At 39.7% G+C, this 14,927-nt stretch overlaps 1 protein-coding gene across 12 annotated transcripts in view; it reads left to right on the forward strand.

The window, feature by feature from the left end:
* The window catches only part of LOC125462689 (sickle tail protein-like), a 614,365-nt gene that overhangs the window by 329,579 nt on the left and 269,859 nt on the right, over positions 1 to 14,927 (forward strand). The window contains exon 1 of one of the 12 annotated variants that reach the window (XM_048552990.2): positions 282 to 450. The exons of 10 other annotated variants lie outside the window; for them this stretch is intronic. Coding sequence is in view for 1 of the 2 variants with exons in the window: in XM_048552980.2 (XP_048408937.1) it covers positions 14,168 to 14,194 (27 nt within the window). In the remaining variant the exon portion in view is untranslated. Of the gene's footprint in view, positions 1 to 281; positions 451 to 14,059; positions 14,195 to 14,927 lie in introns of those variants that run through there. One more of the 12 variants, XM_048552980.2, reaches the window with a different exon arrangement.

The following is a 14,927-nucleotide window of genomic DNA, read 5'->3' on the forward strand; positions in this document are numbered from 1 at the left end:
AATGCAAAGTTTGTTTATTTTACTTGCTTGCAATAATATAACAATTTTCAATTTGAACTGACAGCATTCTGCAGGGTAAAGAGACAGAAGATGTGCAACTTGTTTTCTGCAGTGTGCTTTGTCATTTATAAGTGGAGAAGCAGGTCTAACAGGTAGCCTTTGGCATGCACTCAGGTAGAGGAGTGCTAGTAACCATGGATTCTGCTGATGTCACAGTTGAAAGGGCATGTTGGTGCAGTTTGTTGCATATGTGCCTGTGAGAAAGCCCTATAGGCTGGGAGGGAAGTTAATGCAAGCATGTTGTTTCTGATTGCCAAAGTAGCGAGTTCGTTTGATGCATGTAGAAGGTTAAATTTCTGTCCTCTGTAGGATTACCCTGAAATACATGGAAGTAGTCTGAAACGTTTGGAGATACAGAACATCAATCGAGAAATTACAAAGAAATTACAGGTATAGAGAGACTGGTTGTTACTACTTTGAAGTATAATTTACGTGCTTGCTTTGAAGTAGTTCAGGCACTTTTTCTGTTAGACTTCTTTTGCATTCTGTCCTTTTGAAGATGTTTCTCAATAACAATTGAACTTATAGTCATAAGTTGTGCTTACAGGTAAAGTAACATTAATGTTTTTTTCAAAGAAAAGGGAGTTCCATAGTTAAATAGAAACTAGAAATGTAAAATGACCTTATGCGCTTCTCATTCACCACTCGAGTTCACAACAAGCAAATAACTTCATTCCAGTGATGAAGCCCCACTGGGAAATTCTGATAACATCTTGTGCTAGCGTGTTAACTTTGCCAGTTTGTGTGTAAAAGGTTACTTCAAGGCCAAATGGGAGGAGTTTGTGTAATTAGGGTCCAGCAACAGATAACTGAGGTTCTAAAATCAAAAACTCAGTTTACAGACACCTGTGATGTGGCAACGCAGCATGGAAATTTGATCTGCTGTATGCAAACTCCCCAAGGTGAGTGCCTGGATTGGTGCCACATATTTTAGCCATTTTAACTTGAATTAGATTTGCTTGAAGTGCAAAGTGGATGAACTGCAACCAGTGTAGTAATAAGTCACAAGTAACATTTTTTCAGTGGTTAAGTTCATTGAAGCAGCTGTCTCAGGATTGTTTTGATATCTGGCAGTGGTAAAGTGATCTTGGTCGGTGCCATCCTTTGTGATTATCTAGGTAATACATAGATTCCATGTAACTTAGGATTTGATTAATGACCTACAAACTGAACAGTTGCAGCCCTGATTATATTTCAATCCAGTTAGGATTCCACTGACATAGATATACTTCAGAGTGAATAGTTCAACAATTCCCTGCACAGTCTGTGTTGTGTTGCCAACTTATGCATTTGGAAGTGTATTATTTTAGTACAGGTACTGAATTTATGAATTCAAAAAGTTAGTGATGTACATTGTAATTTTTTTGGGAAAATCCTTTCAACTTAATTTTGACATTATCAAAGTGGAACGTACATTGGAGCTTCCTGATATCCAAGCCTATTCATTTTACTTGAGTTTAAAATGGCATGTTTCATGTGGTGTGCACAATAAATCTTTCAGCTTCTGAACATATTTTGTTACTTATTAAAACAAAGACAAGACAAAAATGGTTCAAATCCTTTGCAAGATTTATGATGTTCTTGTTGAGTTAGTGGACATGTTTCTTGTCATGGATTGAGAGATGGAGTAATGTATTTTTGATTATATTTAACAAAGAAGACACCCTTGACAAGCTTCTGCCCCATCTATTATGTGTTTTTGTGATTAGATAACCATTGTATGTTGTGAAAATACGTAAATTGTTTCCTCTGCAGTGGGAGGTCACTTGATGCTTTGAGGATGTATTCAGCTGTCTGACTTCAAGTAAGTTTATGTTTTGTGTTCTGAGTCAGTTTTGTATCAGAGAACTGAGAACGATCAGGTAAGATTGAAGAGACAGTTTTTGTGATTGGTAAACTGCTGACCTGAGAACTGCATTTCAACTTCACTATTGCATATCTCAATGTGATACTTTTATTGTACTGAATTAATTAAAATGCTTGCTGAGAGATTGTGCTTTTTGTTTGAGCATAGGCACACGTCCTTTGCTAATGTTCTGTTTTTCAATCAGCTGCCCCTAATTTGCAGTTGGTATACCAATAGAAATAGAAACTTAAAACCTTGGAGTTTTTTTTTTATTCAGTAGGTGTCTTGATATTATTAAAGATATTTCTAAAATCAGTGGGTGCTTTGTTTGTCATAAGCTAGTCAATATGGTATAAGTGATCATGAAACCTATAGTAATGCAAAACCATATATCAAAGTAAGGATACAGGAAGTTAATATCTGGCAGTGGGTTTTAATTGATAAGTTTTTTGATGACTTATTAAGAAATTGGACAGTAACAGATTATTAGAACTGTGATCAATATTGGCTTGCAGTGATTGTGGTTGAAGGGACATGATTTGGAGAATTAATAATTTTCATTGCAGATGATATCATGTAGTACAAGTATATTTTTAAAAGCAAAAGCGTTATCATCTATAATTGTGGTATCAGCATCATGCCAATGCCAGTCATCAGACATCCCTCTGTTCTAATCCCATTTTCTAGCACTTGGCCATTGCCTTGTATGTTATGCCATTTCAAGTTCTTAATAGTCCTTAAAAATCTTCAGTGTTCCCACCTTTACCACCCTTCTAGCCAATGAGTCCCAGATACCTGCAAATCCTCTATGTGGAAAAAAGTATTCAAAACTCCTCTCAACCCTCTGCTCCTTACCTTAAATCTGTGCCTGTTGGTTATTGACCTCTTTTCTAAGAGAAAAATTTCTCCCTGTCTGCACTGTCTATGCTCCTCAAAACTTGGTGCATCTCAGTCAAAATTCCCCTTAGCGTTTTCTGCTCTAAGGATTAACTATGAATGTCAAAGGATATACATGATTGAATAAGAAAAATAAAGCTTAAAGACCGAAGGCTCAAACCAGCTGTTGCCCTCCATGAGTGTAGAAAGTGCAAATGGTTGCTTAAAGAAGCAATTAGGTGGGCTAAGAGGGGGACATTAAAATCACTGATAGATAGCATTAAGGCAAGTCCATAGGCATCTTAGAAGTATATTAGGGACAGGAGAAGACCACGGAAAGAGTAGTGCCCCATAGGGACCAAGACAGCAATTTGTTTGTGGAGCAAGAAAACATAGCTGAAGTTTTAAATGAATGCTTTCCAGTTACATTCACAAAGGAGGAAGAAGTAGGTCCAAGAATCAGGGAGGGGGAACTGTGATGTGCTTGAACAAATTAACATTGAGAGGGAAGAGGTGACAGCAGTATTGACAGGCTTTAAAGTAGATAAATCCCAAGACCCAAATGACATTTACCAAAGGCCTCTGTGGGAGGCAAGGAAGCAGATTACAGGGGCTCTGCCATTAATTTTCAAATCCTCTCTGGCCACAAGAAATGTGGCAGAGGACTGGAGGACAATTAATGTGGTGCCATTACTTAAGAAGTGTGGTAGGGATAAACTAGGAAACTACAGGCCAATGAGTCTAACATTTGTGGTAGAGAAACAATTGGGAAAAAAAACCTCCAGAGACTGAATTAATCTCAACTGGAGAGGTAAGCTTGATTAATGCTCAGAACATGGATTCATTTTGGAACGTCAAATTTGAATGCAGAATACAGGGTGAATGGCAACATTCTTGGCAGTGTGGAGGAACAGAGGGATCTTGGGGTCCACGTCAATCGATCCCTCAAAGTTGTCACACAAGTTGATAGGGTTGTAAAAAAGGCGTGTTGTGTGTTGGCTTTCATTGTGGACAACGAAAGTGTCAGACCACATTTGGAATATTGTGTTCAGTTCTGGTCACCTCATTATAGGAAGGATGTGGAAGCTTTAGAGAGGGTGCAGAAGAGATTTACCAGGATGCTGCCTGGACTGCAGGGCAGGACTTATGAGAAAAGGCCGAGGGAGATAGGGCTTTTTTCATTGGAGCGAAGAAGGAATAGAGGTGGCTTGATAGAGGTTTACAAGATGATGTGAGGCATAGATAGAGTGGATAGTCAGAGACTTTTCCCAGGGCGGGAATGACTATTACAAAGGGGCATACTTTTAAGGTGATTGGAGGAAGGTATAGGGGAGATGTCAGAAGTAGGATCTTCACAGAGGGAATGGTGAATATGTGGAATGCACTGCTGGCAGTGATAGTGGAGTCAGATACTTTAAAGGCTTTTAAACAACTCTTGGATAGGCACATGGAGGATAGTAAAAATGTAGGGTATGCGGGGTAGATTGATCCTAGTAGGATAATAGGTCTGCACAACATTGTGGGCCAAAGGGACTGTACTGTGCTGTACCGTTCTATGTTCTATGTTTTATGTTCTAAGCATTAATCAAGGTCAGTCAACTTGGATTTGTTAGGGAGAGATAAGGTGTAACAAATTCTCTTGAATTTTACAAGAAGGTGACGAGGTGTGTAGATATAAGCAGTGCAGTTTACACTGCATCAGTAAGGTTTTTGGCAAGGCCTCAATTGGCAGACTGATTCAGAAGCCAAGACCTCATGGAATCCAGGGCAATTTGGTAAACTGGATCCAAAATTGGCTATGATAAAAGATAACAAGGTGTAGAGCTGGATGAACACAGCAGGCCAAGCACCATCATAGGAGCAGGAGCGCTGACATTTTGGTCAGCCGAGACATCAGCTTTCCTGCTCCTATGATGCTCTTGACCTGCTGTGTTCATCCAGCTGTACACCTTGTTATCTTGGATTCTCCAGCATCTGTAGTTCCTACTGCCTCCAAAATTGGCTAAGTGGCAGGAAGCAGTGGGTGATGGTCAAACGGTGTTTTGGTGACTGAAAGCTTATGTCTAGTGGTGTTCCACAGGGTTCAGTGCTGGGTCCCTTGCTGTCTGTAGTGTACATTAATGACATGAATATGAATTTGCAGATACAATGATTAAGTTCACAAGTGACATGAAAATTGGCACTGTGGTAAATACTGAGAAGGAAAACATTTGTCTACAGGATGATATCAATGGACTGGTGAGGGATGGACCAGCATGAAATTTAATCCTGAAAAACGAGAGTTGATGTATTTTGGGAGGACTAGAGCAAGGGGTTATGGCGGAGCTATATAACATTAGTTAGGTCACAGCTGAAGTCCTGCATGCAATTCTAGTTGCCACAATAAAGGAAGGATGTGATTGCACGAGAGAGGATGAAATGTTGCCCCTGCACTCTCGCTATCAACATTTTCAATGTCTCCCACTGCTCTGAAGTAGATTTTCCTGCAAACATCTGCTTCCAGTCTACTTTGGCCAGATCCTGCCTTATCTTGTTAAAGAGTTAGCAGGAACTGCAGATGCTGGAGAATCTGAGATAATGAGCAGGAAGGCTGACGTTTCGGTTCTATAGAAGGGTCGAGGCCCAAAACATCAGCTTTCCTGCTCCTCTGATGCAGCTTGGCCTGTTGTGTTTGTCCAGCTCTGCACCTTGTTATCTTATTAAAATCAGCTTTCCCCAGTTTGAAATCTTTATTACTGATCCATCTTTGTCCTTATTCATAATTACCTTAAATCTTACTGATTTATGGTTATTCTCACCGAAATTCTACCCCACTTTCCTAGCTTCTTTTCTACAATTAGGCCCAGTATTGCTCCACTTCTTGTAAAACTTTCTACACACTGGTTGAAAAAGCTCTCCTGACACCATGAGAAATAGGAACAGGAGTATGCCATTGGACCCCTCAAGCCTGCTTTGACATTCAATAGGCTTATGGCTGATTCAACACACCACATGTCCACTTTCCTGCCCTGCCCATAACCCTTGATTTCCCTTGAAAAGGAAGCCCTCCTCATCTCAGTATTAAATTGGCACCCCTTGATTCTGCGGTTATGCCCTCTGGCCTTAGACTTTTCCCATGAGGCAAACATTTTAAGAATTGCATCCCTTTAAACCTTTTACATTTTGTCTGCCCTTGTTAATATTGGAGAAGTTGATATCCCCTATGATTATTACCTTTATTATTTTTACATCTCCCTGATATTTGCCTAAATATATGTCTTTTAGATGCCACCTGACTATAATCAGCTATCTCCTTCAGAAGTCTGGAGTGTAGTCCATCCAGTCTGCATTATTTATTCAGGCCTTTCAACTTCCCCACCAAGTTCTCCCTAGTGATGGCCACGGTACTGTCCTCTGCCCCTTGACTCTGTTGAAGTTCTGGTATGCTGCTGGCATCTTTCACTGTGAAAACTGATACAAAGTAACTAATCAGTTCCCCTGTAATATCTTTATTCCCTATTACGACATCTCCAGCCTCATTTTCCAACAGCCCAATATCTACTCTTGTCCCTTTCTTATCTTTTATACATCTAAAAAACTCTTGCAATCTTCTTTAATATTACTCTTACACTTCATCTTTCCCTTATTGCTTTTTCCAGTTATCCTTTGCTGGATTTTAAAGGCTTCCCACTAATCTTCACTGTATTATGTACTTTCTCGTTTTGCTTTTATGCTGATCCTGACTTCCCTTGACAGCCATGGTTGCCTCATCCTCCCCTTAATATGCTTCTCCTACCTTGTAATGAATTTCTGCTGTGCCTCCTGAATTACCCCCAGAAACACCTGCCACATGGAAATGTAGGATCCACAGTGAGCTGATAAGATAGATGGATATAGAGCTGGCTTAGTCATAGAAGACACAGTAGTGGTGGAATGGTGTGTTTCAGCTTGGAGATCTGTGACCAGTAGTGTTCCACAGGGATTGGTGCTGGGACCCTTGCTGTTTGTAATATATGTGTATAAAATATGATTTGGAGCAGAATATAGGTGGTCTGATTAGTATGTTTGTAGATGACATAAAGACTGGGGTTGATGCAAATCATTGAAAGGATTACGAGAGGATATAATAGGATATAGATAGGCTGGAGTCTTGAGTGGAGAAAGGGCAGATGGAGTTTAATGTGGGTAAAGGCAAGGTGTTGCATTTTGGGAGATCTAATGCAGGTGTGAAGTACACAGCAAATGGCAGTACCCCTTACTGGCATCAACAAATAGAGGCGTCTAGGCATTCGGGTCCACGGTTCCCTGAAAGAAGCAACACAACTAGTTAAGGTGGTCAAGAAGGACTATTGCAGGCTTGCTTTCTTTGGACAGGGCATAGAGTACAAAAATTGACAAGTCATATTGGAGCTGAATAGAACTTTAGTTAGACCTTAATTGGAATATTGTGTACAGTTCTGGTCACCACACTACCAGAAGGATGGAGAGGCTTTGGAGAGAGTACAGAAATTTGCCAGGATGTTGAGGTAACACAGTGTGGAGCTGGAGGGGCACAACAGGCCAGGCAGCATCCTGCTCCTCTGATACTGTCTGGTCTGTTGTACTCATCCAGTTCCACACTGCATTATCTCTGACTCCAGCATCTGCAGTTCTTACTATCTCTTGCCTGGATGTTGCCTGGTTTTGAGGATATTGGCTAGGAGGAGAGATTTGGGCTTGGTTTGTTTTCATTTGAATGTTGAAGGATGAGGTACGACCTGATGCTAGATTATGAGAGGCGTGGATAGAATGGATAGTTAGAGTCTTTTTCTCGGGTAGAAATGTCAATTACTAGGGGACACATGTTTAAAGGAGGTGTGAGAGACAGGTTTTTTTCGTGTAGAAGGTGGTAAGTGCCTGGAATGTGCCACCAGAGGAGGTGTGGATGTGGATACAATAGTAACATTTAAGTGGTGTGTGACGCAAAAAATAAATAGGCACAGAGTAGAGGAATGTGGACTGAGTAGAGGCAAAAAGTTTTTAGTTTAGAAAAGGCATCATGGTTTGGCTCAGTCTTCCTGGGCTGAGGGGGCTGTTCCTTTGCTCTGCTGTTCTTTGTTCATTAGAATAAGCCCTTCCTAATTTAATAAATTATTTTTGATAATTTTGTTACTGGGCCTGGCAGTTGCAGAAATGATCTTCAAAGATTTAAAGCTGACCATTCTGCGTTCATCTGTAGTTCCTAGTTGTTGTTTTGAAAACAAATTTATATTGCAAAGAATAGAAATTGAGCACCAAAATGTGCTGCTTCTGTGCCTCAGGCTTGCGACTAGATTTGAGAAACGTAAAAAAATTCCTGATACCTCCACCCACACAACATACTACTGCAAAGTAACTTAAGGCAATTGTCAGGCATTCCAATTTGAATACTCTTCTAATAATCTTTATTACACAAATTAATGTGAATTAGTGGGAGCTAGGATCACTGGCAAGCTGTGTTGAAGTCATATGGGACATAAGCCTTTGATCAGAAGAATTGAACTTTACCAAAGTACAACTTTTTTGACAAGCAACATTGACCTATTCTCTGCATCATCTAATTGTTAAAACATTGGCATGGATTAACTGTTCAAAAGCACTTGTAGTCAACTTTCTCAGTTCAAGCACAAAACATATTTAGTGGTCCATTTTCTGAATTGTACTGACAATCAAATCAGGAAATTGTGATCTCTTTATTTTGAAATGTATGTTGACATAACAGAAAGTCACTTGCTAGTTTTCAGGCTATTTCAAGATTAGAAATTATGCTAAGAAATGGTGGGCGTTATTTCCTTGAATTTACATTGTTAATTCATCTTGAAGTTAAAATAAATCCAAATACAAAAGCATAATGAGCTGCTTTGACGTCTTTTCAGAATCTACAGTAAGACCCTGCTTGTAGTGCCTCAAATGCTGAGACTTGCCATAATAAAGCAATTGCAGCTTTGCAAATATTTCAGAAAATTTGTTTGTCTCTTGTCTTAGACATTATTTTTCCTGTATCTGTAAGCTAGAAATCATTGATGAGGAGCAGATGAAACAGAAGCAACAATGAAGCCCAGAGCATTAGTAATATCATGTCAATGCTGAAGCTTGGTTATCTGTAATATTAATCAAGAAACATTCTTTTGTTTTAAACATGTGTGAATTTAGGGTTTGATTTTTAATTGTGATTTTATTTTTGTCTGATTGTGTGTCAAGACAATTTAGCAATTCTGGAGTGAAGAAACAGTTATTTAATAAAATATTGTGGATTGAGACTGTACTCATTGCATCTAATTCAATGGGAATTTAAAGCCCAGCAACACTACAAAGCAGTGTTTACAAGACTGTTAGTGACTTGGTGACCAATGCATTAGCTAATGTTAGAACCATTGTTGAGAATCTAAACTCTCATTTTCAAACTCAGAGATAGTAAGAACTCCTGATCCTAGAGTCAGAGATAACACAGTATGGAGCTGGAGGAACACAGCAGTCCAGGCAGCATCAGAGGAGCAGGAAAGCTGACGTTTTGGGTCAGGTCTGAAGAAGGGCCCTGACCCGAAATGTCAGCTTTCTAGCTCCTCTGATGCTGCCTGGTTAGCTGTGTTCCTCCAGCTCCTCATTGTGTATTCTCATTTTCAAACATTATTTTTCGGTACAAACCATAGCTCAGTCAAAGAAAATTTACTGCTAAGCTATTAGGTCATTTGATTTCAGATCCTACTCCACAGACAGGATTTGAGCTAACAATTCAGTGCAGTAATGAAGGGAAGTCCTGGAATGTCAGAGGTGCTGTCTCTTGAATACGAGGTTAACTTGAGAGCCTTTCTAAGTGGTTGTAGAAGATATTATGGCATTATTTTGTGTGAAGAGCAAGACCTGGTTTACCTGGTTTCTTAGCCACTATGTCTCCCTTAACCATCATAACGAAAACAGATTATGTGGTCAATTTATCATTGCTGTTTGGTGGACCTTGTCTATGCAAATAGTGCTGTATTTTCCTACAGAATAACATGAATGGAATTTTAGTAGCCTGCCGCAGCATGTTGCCAAGGTGTGATAGTTCCCTTTTCTGGCAGCTCCATTTCACAATCAGCCTTGATTGTATTGAGTGGTGGAACAGGCTTGACAGGCTCAATGGCCTACTCTAGTTCCTGTGCCCCCAAAGGGGCGATTTCATAATGGCAACAGCTTCAGGGTGCACAATTCTGAGAGCCAGGACATGTCCACCTGGTCCTGGCGCTGCCTTTCAAGGGACATTCAGTATGGAAATTCTAATAATTACTCAATCTCAGAAGATGTGTTGGCTAGCCCTCTGATTGTTGGTACCCTCAGCCCTCTGGCCATTTCCTCAAAACAAAATACATGTAGCTGAATGTGATTTTTTAAAAAAAATTGAGGTCCAGACTGTCTTTTGCATATGTTTTCACAATTTGCTTTTAGAAACGACCTCCTTCTATTGTTCAAAAATTACTCTAGAATGCGTGTAAGTCAGCAGCTCAAGGGTGTCTTGTGCCGCAGAACTGAATGGAAACATTTTGAACCAAGCTAACTTTTATGGTGGTTAGTTTCTGTGATGCACGGAGGATGCACCTGGACAGGTGTCCCTTAATACTGAATAAAGAGACCGAACCAGCTGTATTTGACTTTAAACTTTCTGACTGCATTAAAGCCTGCCAAAAGGCTTTTAAATTTCTTTTCCCCATGAAATGCATGTAGAAACAGATCTTGTTCCTGCTCCAAACAGTTTCTCTTTAATAGTCATCTGAAATAATTAGTGTGATGTCTGTCACAGTTCTATATGTATAAATTATACCTTACAGATACTTATTGTCTCTGTGACCTGCACATCTGACAGTTTAAACAGGAATGAATGTCTGTTGGGCTAAAGTACTTTCTGCCAGCTATTTATTGAATCAAAGGATTTTCCACGTTTACCCCTTTATCCTGTTGTTTTCCTAAACTACCACCACCAGCCATCCCCCCATACTCCCACCATGCCTTGCCAGTGCATTTAAGATCTGCATTTCTTTTCTCACAGTCAAACTGGTACAACCAGTTATGCGACAAATGTGACCTGATGGCACAGAGCACTCGATAAACCATTTATTAGCTGCAAGCTTCAGTGATCCCCAAATGCTACTTGCTTGCAAGAAGTGTCTGTTTGTGTACTGCATGCAGATCCTATCTCTTTTGACCTAGATGAGTCTAAAATGGAAGACTGTAGGGAGACATTATGATTAGGAACAATTTGGATGTTGTCATTTGAATAGAACAAAGACAAAGAGAATTACAGCACAGGAACAGGTCCTTCAGCTCTCCAAGCCTGCTACGACATGCTGCCCGTCACAACTAATATCCCCTCCCCTTCTGGGGACTGTATCCCTCTATTCCCATCCTATTCATGTATTTGTCAAGACGCCCTTTAAAAGTCACAATAGTATCTGCTTCCACTACCTCCCCTGGCAGTGAGTTCCAGGCACCCACCACGCTCTGTGTTTTTAAAAAAAACTTGCCTTGTACATCATCTTTAAACCTTGCCCCTCGCACTTTAAACCTATGGCCGCTAGTAACTGACTCTTACACCCTGTGGAAAAGCTTCTGACTGTCCACTCTGTCCATGCCCTTCACAATCTTGTAGATTTCTATCAGGCCGCCTCTCAACTTCCCTCATTCCTGTGAGAATGAGCCAAGTTTCTCCAACCTCTCCTCCTAGCTACTGCCCTCCATACCAGGCAATATGCTGGTAATTATTTTGTGTACCCTCTCCAAAGCCACCACATCCTTCTGGTAGTGTGGTGACCATAATTGAACACAGTATTCCAAATGCGGCCTAACTAAGGTTCTATAAGGCTGCAGCATTACCTGCCAATTTTTAAACTCAAAGCCCTGGCTGATGAAGGCAAGCATGCCATATGCCTTGTTGACTACCTTTTCCACCTGTGTAGCCACTTTCAGTGGCCTGTGTATCTGTACACCCAGATTCCTCTGCCTATTAGTACTCTTACTGGCCCTGTCATTTATTGTATATTTTCATGTGGATTCGACCTTCCAAATTGCATTACCTCACATTTTTCAGGATTAAACTCCATCTGCCAGCTCTCTGTCCAAGTCACCAACTGATCTATATCCTGTTGTATCCTCTGACGGTCCTCATCGCTATCCGCAATTCCACTAACCCTTGTGTCATCAGCAAACTTACTAATTAGACCAGTTACATTTTCTTCCAAATCATTTATATATATTACAAAGAGCACTGATCCCTGAAGAATGCCGCTAGTCAGAGCCCTCTATTCAGAAACACACCCTTCTACTGCTACCCTCTGTCTTCTATGACCGAACCAGTTTGCATCTTGTAAACTCACCTCTGACCCTATGGGACTTTACTTTCTGTATCAGCCTGCAATGAGGGACCTTGTCAAAGACTTTACTGAAGTCAAGTTTGATTTTCTTTCCTTGGTATCTCAAATTTTAATTTAACTTCTTGTATTGTACCTGTTTTCTCTATATCTAAAAGAGTTAATTTTCAGGGGTACTCCTTCATTGCTTTAGATATTATATTTCATGGCTTAGGATTTTCCTAATACAGTGAGCATTCACCTGCAACCTTCAGCATTGCCACATTGCAGCATTACCAGGAGATGATATCAATCTGTATTCTTCATTCTAGACCTGCAGAATCTGGTGTTTTCACTGCAGATCTTAGAATATAGTGTAAATGTGGACTTTGGAAGTTCAGGATTCAAATGGAAAAATCAAACAGGAAATGCGAAGAGAAGAAATGTCAAGGTCATAAGCTTATGTCCCAGTTTGTTGTCCCTCCTGGGGCAGTGCTAAAAATATTTTAAGTGATTGACCAAATTGTTGCATCACCACCCTAACAGATTGCAACTAAATTAAATCAGGTTCTGGTGTGAATTTTTCTTTTGCATTCGCTTAAATGCCAGGGTTGCACTTCCAATTAGTTCTTTTCCCCGGCAGAAATGTAAAACTAACCTCTGCTAATGGCAGTTCAAGCATGCCAAAGGGAGTGGCTACCTGAAGGGCTAGAGACATCCTGCCTCTCTCCACTGCATTGCGTACAAAACCAGAAATCTTGTTTTTCAATTTCTAATCTGAACAAAATGTTTTAAAAAAAATAACTTTACATTTAGTCAGTCTTGAATAGAATTAGATCCATCCAAACCTTAAAAATGTTCAAATCTTAACTCTCACAGGACTTGTAGGTTCAGAACACAGGGATTCAGATATCTCTGTTACATTCCTACAAGTAGTATTGTGATAAAGGCAAGACTCTGCTGTTACTTTTAATCAAAAATTTTGGCATTGTTGCAGAAATGATAATTACAGTGCATATAATTCAGTTAGTACCATTACTTTCAAATTGCCTCACAAACCTGCACAACACTAAAAAAGTAACTAACTTGAAGTAGCGCAACAAAAAAATTTAACTATCCTAAATGCCCATGAACAGTATTTGTAAAAGGTGAGGGATGTCTGAATATATAGTTTGTACATGTGCTCTACATCGAGAATTGACTTGCAATTAATTAGATGCCCTCTTTAGTTTGGAATGGCTGTGAAAAACAGGGCAAAATCGTGGAGATTGGGAAGTCAGCACATTCAGAGTAAACATTGAGGCATTGTGAGCCAGCTAAGAGATTATCATACTCATATCACTGATCTGGTGCTGTGGAAGATAGTGGAAAAGTGCAATTTAGCTGCCATCTTGTGTTTGAGCAAGTATCATCTTAAATTCTCTTGTAAAATGGACTGCAATAGGGAAGCGGCCTGCCACTGAATTAAAGCCTCCATCTTATACTTTCTTACGAGAATTCTTGGAGAATTGTCCCTTTTTAATCTGCTTCATAGAAGTGTTACGTGACAGCTTTGATTAATCTTTGAGCAAATAAAACCCGTCAGTGCTGCAAGGGTTTACCAGATTCAGTTAAATTCCCACTGGTCTTGGCTCTATCTGGATTAAGTGTGACCTTAATTGTAAAACCAGTTCAGTGGCAGGAAATTACACTCGCGGAAGTGCACAAGCTGGTCAGAAAAATTATGTTTACAAGGATTTGTTTCCCCTGCTTCAATCTGTATTTACATTGAGCAATAATAAAAACAGATCAATGTGATGAGAACCTATTTTTGTTTGTGTCTGTCACAAGCTGGTTGCCAAGTGTACCAATCCGCTATACCAGGCACATTGTTGCCTTTTGTAATCTCACTACTTCTCTCGCAGGTTTGTTTTGGCTGTAGACAGAGTTTGATTGAACCCTTTGTGGAGGTGGTGTTCTGTTTAGTCAGCACTGAGTAACAACATTCCTTGTTAGTTTGCACAGTCGAGTACACATTCACAGTTCACGTAGGAAGCTCTCACTGCTGGGTGTGTCTGTGTCAAGACTAATGAGGAGACACAGGCAAAGTTTTCATGTGAGTTGCTTTTTCTTTAAGTTACTTAGCGCAAACACTGTATCAAGTATGCTCTTGTCTCATAGATAAGACACAAAACTGCATGTTTAAGTGATCAATATGTTTAGGACTTAAACAGTTATACTGTTCAAGTTGTTATCTGTTTTAAAATTGATTTCTTAAATTATGTCATTTTTGTCTTTGTTTTGATCTTGGAGTTAGATTTCACTTAATGTGTTTCTTTTCCAAAGTTTGTCACTATTCCGTTTAGATTGCTTTCTTTATGTTGCACTAGTAGGCTGGTTCTTTTATTTTTGATGCAATTGACAATGGGCCCTTCTTAAAATGTTCTTCTGTTTGCTAGATCAATGTTAACCTTCAGTGATATTCCCTTTTTAATTGATGAATAATATCTCTTTTCTAATACATACTGCCTGCTGCCCTTTGCCTCATACAACAACTGCATTTTAGAGCCGATGCCCTGTGCTTGGCAATTCACCAATGCTGCCCTGGATCAGGAATTGGAAACTACATTATACTATGGTTCAAATTCAAGAACTTGTAACACTTTTGTTCTCTATAAGGAGATGCTGCATCATTTAATCTCATTCATTATACCTTCATCCTGTCCATTCTCCTGGTATGCACAGATTTTTTTTTCTTGTCCCCCAAATCATCAATCCTAGCATTTATCATAGAATTATAACTGACATGCTCCTTCTCCCCTTCATGCCATCCATTTTCCCTTCTGTCT

This window comes from Stegostoma tigrinum, chromosome 2 (assembly GCF_030684315.1).
Source record: "Stegostoma tigrinum isolate sSteTig4 chromosome 2, sSteTig4.hap1, whole genome shotgun sequence".
In the NCBI taxonomy this organism is placed as follows: Eukaryota; Metazoa; Chordata; class Chondrichthyes; order Orectolobiformes; family Stegostomatidae; genus Stegostoma; species Stegostoma tigrinum.